The sequence below is a fragment of the Vanessa cardui genome, chromosome 6, assembly GCF_905220365.1.
Source record: "Vanessa cardui chromosome 6, ilVanCard2.1, whole genome shotgun sequence".
NCBI lineage: Eukaryota > Metazoa > Arthropoda > Insecta > Lepidoptera > Nymphalidae > Vanessa > Vanessa cardui.
The window spans coordinates 8,910,307-8,917,712 of NC_061128.1; the positions used below are offsets into that span (position 1 = coordinate 8,910,307).

General features: G+C 36.3%; 2 protein-coding genes across 2 annotated transcripts; one reads left to right on the forward strand and one right to left on the reverse strand.

Moving 5' to 3' along the window:
* The first annotated feature begins 3,213 nt into the window (after positions 1 to 3,213).
* LOC124530549 lies at positions 3,214 to 5,367 on the forward strand. Its single transcript, XM_047104752.1, has 2 exons — positions 3,214 to 3,642; positions 4,582 to 5,367. The coding sequence occupies exons 1-2, from the start codon at positions 3,504 to 3,506 to the stop codon at positions 5,322 to 5,324; spliced, it is 882 nt and encodes a 293-aa protein (XP_046960708.1). The 5' UTR covers positions 3,214 to 3,503; the 3' UTR covers positions 5,325 to 5,367.
* Positions 3,632 to 5,883, reverse strand: LOC124530548 (protein ANTAGONIST OF LIKE HETEROCHROMATIN PROTEIN 1-like). Its single transcript, XM_047104751.1, has 2 exons — positions 5,402 to 5,883; positions 3,632 to 4,525 (listed from the first exon to the last, which is right to left on the reverse strand). Exons 1-2 carry the CDS (start codon positions 5,719 to 5,721, stop codon positions 3,649 to 3,651), a joined length of 1,197 nt encoding a protein of 398 aa, XP_046960707.1. The 5' UTR covers positions 5,722 to 5,883; the 3' UTR covers positions 3,632 to 3,648.
* Between the last annotated feature and the right edge of the window lie 1,523 nt (positions 5,884 to 7,406).

The following is a 7,406-nucleotide window of genomic DNA, read 5'->3' on the forward strand; positions in this document are numbered from 1 at the left end:
CAAATTCGATGCATGTAATTATGAATATCTCTACTGTATCCTGTTATTATAGTAAGAATAAAATTATCTTTGTATTAAGTATTCCTTTAGTTATACCAATAGAATATAATTTATATCATGTATTGGCTTTGCCAGTGCCACATTTTATCAAGGATCCCAATGCGTATAGTGTGATCATACCAAATAATAAATATGTAGCAATGACCAAGGACAAACTGTATTATTGTGTTCTAGTTTGTAAAACGTTAAATTCGGAAGCTTTTATTTGTGACGTCCCTAGTGTATACGTGACAAGTGCTAATCCTATCTGTGAAATTGAGTTAATAACAAAAACAACAAGTGTTTTACCTGTGCAATGTGAAACGAACTTTATAATTGGTGATATTGACATTTGGAAATCAATCTCAAATAATAAATGGATTTATGTTCAATCTAATGTAACTAAGGTATCCATCGATTGTCCTAATCGTGAACTAGATGATTTTAATATACAAGGAACAGGAATACTTACTATTCCAAACAAATGTACTGCATTTACTAAAAATGTAAAATTTGTAGCTAGAAATTCAATTAAAAATATTACTTTTCCAATTGTTAATGTAGAATTTAACTTGATTAATGATTCATGTTGTAATTTAAACAAACTTAAAAATTATACCTCCTTCACCAGTGGTATTGCAAAATATTGATTTAGATGATTTTAATTTGAAGAATAATAAAATAAATTTAGAATCCATTTTGCACGACACCGATAAAATCATTAATAATCCACATATTGTAAAATATGGAGTACATTATTCAGTTCTTACTTTTATTATTATGTTAGTCGTAATTATCCTAGTAACATTTAGCAGCAACCGAAAATCATTTGAGATATTTAAAAGAGCAAAGGCCTCTAAATATACCGAAACGGATGAAATAAATTCTGATGAAGTTATAGAAATGTCATCACCTCCCATAAGGTTAAGGATTTAGGAAATCAATGAAAACATAAACTCCGAATTAATAATTCGAAGTTTATTATTTATAGGGGGAGGTGTTATATCCGGGATTTGTATAGGAATTTGCATCCAGAAAATCCAAACTGCTGATACAGCAGTTTGGCATCCAAGCCTTTAATTCATTTTCAATTAGAGTCAGTTGGTTGTTATCCGCGCACGGGAACGGTTGCCAAAGGGTCCAATCCATAATTATTTTGAATAACTGTTTGTGAATTAAATATCCTTTTTTTTAAAAAGTGTTTAATTTGGGACCCTATAACAGTACGGAATCCTATTCCTAGCCCAAACATAATCAAAGCTACAACTCCACTTGAAAGATTAAGTCTAGACTTTAAAGGACCAATTCCTAGTAATACAAAGAACAAATACCTATATACTAACTATAATTGACGAATTTTCACGTTCCCCATTCGCATTTCCATGTGCCGATATCTCGTCAAAAACTGTAATTAAATATCTAAACGAAATATTTCTTATATTCGGTATGCCATCTTTCATACATTCTGAGCGGGGTACAGCATTTATGTCTTCCGATTTGAAAGAATTTCTATATAATCGTGGAATTGCAACGAGCCGAACGACGCTACACAATCCTAGAGGTAATGCTCAAGTAGAACGCCTTAATGCCACTTCATGGAAAGCTGTACATGTACAATTAGCATTACGTTCTAATAACATGCCCACTGAGAATTGGGAATTCGCTCTGCCTCAAGCATTAAATTCTATCCGCTCTCTTCTTTGGACTGCTACAAATTGCACGCCACACAAAAGAATGTTTATGCACACAACAAAATCTGCAAATGGTGTTTCTGTACCTAGTTGGTTGATAAATTCGGAGCATGCTTTAATGCGAACATTTAATCGCACAAATAAATATCAACCACTAGTTGAAGAGGTAGAAGTGCTTCACGTTAATCCTAATTATTCTCACATACGTCTATCGGATGGTAGAGAAACTACTGTTTTAAACCGAAACTTAGCACCCTTAGGCCAAAGTCAAAGAGAATTTAATGAATTAATTGAAAATGAAATACGGAGTGATGTTGAACAAAATTCACACAGGGATGATAATACATCAGATTCTCATTACGAATCTACAGAAGAGCAATTACCTGAAGGAAACCGCTCCACATCTGTGGAAGAGGAAGCAAGTTTGCGTAGGTCAAATAGAGAGCGTAGATTTCCTACGCGATTACAAGACTATGTTTTAAATTAAAGTGTGGGTGAATGTAGTAATATTGAACCTTTTTACTTTATATTATTTTATAACTATTGTCATTATGTCACACTAAGAACTATGTACTATTTTATGTAGAATAAAGCCATTTACAAGGTGTTGTCTTATTACACCTAATGATGATATCCCTAAGGAAGTTACAAAACAAAAACCTTGGGATTCTTCACGTTACATTACACAGTTTGACACAAAATTTAACAAGTGCTCAAGACCGTGCCAGGCTTATAGCGTTATCATCTAAAGAGTCTTGTCACTGGTTGAATTCATTACCCTCTAAAAATCTTAGGACACTTTTAAATAATGAATGTTTTCGCATATCGATTGGTCTCCGACTGGGAACACCTCTGTGTTCTGAGCACATTTGCATTTTAAATTTTTTTTTTGGGAAGAAAGGAGTCGGTGATATTAATTTACATTCAACAATAGAATTAACCCTTTCACCGCCAGACTTTTTACCGATTGGCGTGCCCCCAGCGCCCGGCACATTTAACAATAAAATAATACCTACAACAAATAGGGTTGTGGGTATTTTTTTTATGTCGATGTCGATATTTCGCTATAATAATGATATTATTAACAAAACAAAATAACTTTTATAACAATTTTATTGGAAGGATATAAAATAATAATCATGAACAACAAAATACTTCAATCAATTTCTGGCTTTCTAATAATATTACAAAACAGTAAAACAATGATACGCCTGACCGTATTTCGCGCCACCTCCCGCCAGTCCCGCCAAAAAGAGAAAGAATTTTAAAAGACATCTGTCAGCTTGACGCGTGGCGTTCGGAAAGTCACACTAATTCTCCTTATACGGCCTCTCCTGAAGTCCTGGCGTCCTCGCCAGTCTGAAGTCCATCTTCTTTATTAACTCCATCATTTTTGCTCGTAGGGGTCAATTCATCTGTTTGGTCTACACCTGTGAAATGTATTATTAGAGCATGTAAATGTCAATAAGGTCTAGTAGACATTTAAGCCGATCGTCCACCGCCAACTAAACTAAGTTAGTTCAGCTTAGCTCGCATAGTTGATCAAGTTTTTCATACATGTGCGTCCACCGCAAACTATGCCAGCTAAGCTACGTGAAATGCCCCAGCTAAGTGGAACTAACTTAGTTGGGCGGCCGATCCGTAACTAACTGAGCTAAACTAAACGCCTCTCACCCCCTTGCCTTACCCCTCTGACACCTGTCGATAGTGTTGTTCGAACGTGTTTGTACAGTGAGCGTTCGTGCGCGGTTGGTAAAACACGTATTTAGCAGCATGGAGGTGTTTATTGAATATGTCAAGCAGTATCCTGTGTTGTATAATCCAGAGGATAAAGACTACCGGGACACAACTAAAAAAGACGGTTTATGGAAGAGGATAGTGGATGAAATGAAAAACCCGAACATATCAGACAGTAAGTTTAATTTATATTGTTATTGTTAAAATGATTACAAAAGGATTCTCTTACATGAAATGCTTCTCTTGTTGCTCGTACATTGTCATGTAGTTGTCCCACTGATCGTAAAACTGATCCGTCCTCAGCACTTGCTTCATCAAAAGCTATTATTGTTTGATTAGTTGAAAGATAATTGTGTAGCACGCAAGCAGCTTTTGTTATTAAATCAACTGATTCTACTTTACACTCTAATGGCCGACGAAATATCCGAAATCGCATTGACAAAATACCAAAGGCATTTTCTACCACATTTCGCGCTCTGCTGAGACGATAATTAAAGTTCCTTTTTTCTCTACTGTTACGACATGCGCTTTGTGGGTATGGTCTCATAAAATGTTTTTGTAAAGGAAATGCCTGGTCACCTATAAATACGTAAGGTATTGCAGTACCACCTTGTAGTAAAGGTTGGTCACTAGGCAAATTTAATTCGTTATTTTGTAGCCTTCGTCCAAATGCACTATCAGAAAAAATACCACCATCACTAAATCTGCCCATGGAACCAATATCTATAATAATAAACTTCTTGTTTGCATCAACAACTGCGAGTAATACTACAGAATGGAAATGTTTATAATTAAAATACTGAGAACCTGAATGAGGTGGGCATTTTATGGATATATGCTTGCCGTCGACTGCTCCAATACAGTTGGGGAATTGCCATTTCAGCATAAAATTTTCAGCAATTTCTTTCCATTCTCTTTCAGTCGGCAAACACATGTAAATTGGTTGTAAATGATTCCAAACTGCTTGGCAGACGTTTTCTACAATCCTAGAAACTGATCTGTCACCCACTCTATAATTGTATCCAATTGTTTTGTAGGAGTCCCCTGTTGCCAAAAACCTGCAAAAGGCAACACTTTTTAATGAATGCATTAACCTTTTTTATTACTGTTTCAGTTAAAACGGCAAAAAACGAATGGAAGAAATTACGTGATGGGCATCGAGAATCAATAAAAAGAATTAAAAGCTCAACAAGTGGCCAAGCTGCATCACCAACAAACACTTGGAAATATGCCAGTCTACTTGAATTTTTATTGCCTTATATGAAAAACCGCCCAAGAAGTGGTAACGTAAATGAAATCCAGAATAATAAAACAAACAGGACAATGGAAGCTGGTAATGCAAGTGAAAGCCAGGATATTACAATTTCACATACTGAGACACAGGAAAATACTGATCATGTTTCTAACACTGAATCTATACCATCTACATCTCACAGCTCATCGTCTGAACAAAGGCAAAGAAAGAGAAAGAACGATGAATCTTTAGCTGTTTTACTGAGAGACATTGATGCAGATTATGAAAAGCGTCGCCATGAGATAAAAGAGAAAGAGAAAGCTGAAAGGGAATCAAGAAGTCATCCTTTAAAACTGTTTTTTGACAGTATGAGCGAAACAGCCATAAAGTTTCCAGAGTGGTTGCAAAGGGACATTAAAAGGAAAATCTTTACCATAATATCTGAAGCCGAAGATAAGTATGACAATTACTTATACGGAAGTCAGTTCTCATATGGATATTCAACATCTTCTGCTCAATCTACTCCACGCTCCCAAGACACTCCAGTCTCTCAAGATAATCCATACTTCCAAGATACTCAAAACAACGAAGGCACTTCGTTCACCGATACTACTTTCAATTGATATCTTTATACAACCTAATTTTCAATAAATATACCAAAGTAACTGAATCTGTTTAATTTTAATGTTGATACACTTACCTCAAACAAATAGCCAATCTTTCTTCTGGCGATATAGCTTTTCGAAAATTAGTATCAATCTTAGCAATATCCTTGGCAATCATTGTAAGTAACTCATCAAACTGTTGTCTCGATACACGATAGTACATCTTAAAATTTTCGTCGTCTAGTTCATTAAACAAAGTGTTAAATTCGCTGCTTGTTTTCCAGGACTGAATGTGTTGACTTATCCAGTATCTATGTTTCCGTTTTTTCTTCATAAAATAAGCAATAATCAATCTTCTTCTCCTATGACGATAGTCCTCCTCTAAAGTTTCGTCATTACTCGTGTCGTCTTCCATATCACGTCCGGTTAACTCGACGTTCTAGCACAAACTGGCCATCACTAACGTAGTTTTAGCTTATTTATTGGTGGACGGACACCGTAGTTCTAGTTTAGCTTAGCTTAGTTCACTGAGTTTAGTTTTTATTTAGTTTAGCCGGCGGTGGACGTTCGGCTTTAAGCCAGTCTAGACATAGCAACTTGAAGTTCTAGCATTCACATATGACTAGACATACAAAAGTAGGGTCCAGTAAGTATTCACATAAGACTAGACATAACACAGCAAGGTCTAGTAGGTATTCACATAAGACTAGACATAACACAGCAAGGTCTAGTAGGTATTTACATAAGACTAGACATACAAAAGCAAGGTCTAGTAGGTATTCAAATAAGACTAGACATAACACAGCAAGGTCTAGTAGGTATTCACATAAGACTAGACATAACACAGCAAAGTCTAGTAGTTATTCACATAAGACTAGACATAACACAGCAAGGTCTAGTAGGTATTTACATAAGACTAGACATAACACAGCAAGGTCTAGTAGGTATTCACATAAGACTAGACATAACACAGCAAGGTCTAGTAGGTATTCACATAAGACTAGACATAACACAGGAAGGTCTAGTAGTTATTCACATAAGACTAGACATAACACAGCAAGGTCTAGTAGGTATTTACATAAGACTAGACATAACACAGCAAGGTCTAGTAGGTATTCACATAAGACTAGACATACAAAAGCAAGGTCTAGTAGGTATTCACATAAGACTAGACATACAAAAGCAAGGTCTAGTATCAAAAAGAAGGAATAACTTACTATCAAAGAAAGCGGCACACTCATCAGGTGTCCATTCTCCTCTCCAAGGCACCATATACTGAGCGGCAGCATAAGTCAGCTTGCCATAGTCTCCAGCCACAAGTCTTAACTCATATCGTCCATTTTCAAGAACTCTTGTCACCTTGTAAGGACCACGCATTCCGGGATCTAATTTTCCTTTAGATTGAGAGTACTTAATGACAAATACGAAATCATTAACTTGAAATGCGCGAGGTGATTCACGTCCCTTATTGACATATTCATTTTGTTGCTTTTCATTTTCTTTGAGACGTTCGGCCGTCCTTTGCCTAGCTAACTCCCGTAAAGACTGGCGATTTGATCCCGAATAATCAGTAGCCACATCACGAACAGCAAGTTGCTTGTATCACAGGAGTAGTCCCTTCAGAACCAATTAAAAGATTCAATGGAGACATTTGTGTCGTCTTTTGCTTAGTAATGTTGAGCACCAACTGCAGGCGCCATAACTCTTCAGACCACTTATTCTTTTTATGATTGACCTCTATGCGTAGCATATTAAGTACAGTACGCACGTATCGCTCCACCTGACCGTTAGCGTGGTGCACCTCGGGTGTTATATGATGTATGTTACACCCGGAACTATTCATCCACTTTATGAACTCCGAGGACTCAAACATTCGACCCCCTATCAGTGACGACAAGACGTGGCGTACCAAATAACGATATAACATTTTTAAACACACGCTTTAGTTCATCTAGATCTTGTTTGTAGAGAGCGTACATGAGACAATACTTAGAAAAAGCGTCGATCACTATCATTACATGTTTATAGCCATTTGATTCTGGCAAAGGCCCTAAAATATCTACATGAAGCGTGTGGAAAACAGTATCCGGCTTAGGCCAT

What these genes read in the sequence shown, in the direction of transcription:
- LOC124530549 (XM_047104752.1), top strand. Translation starts at nt 3,504, where the DNA reads ATGGAGGTGTTTATTGAATATGTCAAGCAGTATCCTGTGTTGTATAAT. An exon ending in AAACCCGAACATATCAGACA is followed by an intron (nt 3,643 to 4,581) that starts GTAAGTTTAATT and finishes TTACTGTTTCAG; the next exon opens with TTAAAACGGCAAAAAACGAA.
- LOC124530548 (XM_047104751.1), bottom strand. Translation starts at nt 5,721, where the DNA reads ATGGAAGACGACACGAGTAATGACGAAACTTTAGAGGAGGACTATCGT. An exon ending in AGATTGGCTATTTGTTTGAG is followed by an intron (nt 4,526 to 5,401) that starts GTAAGTGTATCA and finishes TGCCTTTTGCAG; the next exon opens with GTTTTTGGCAACAGGGGACT.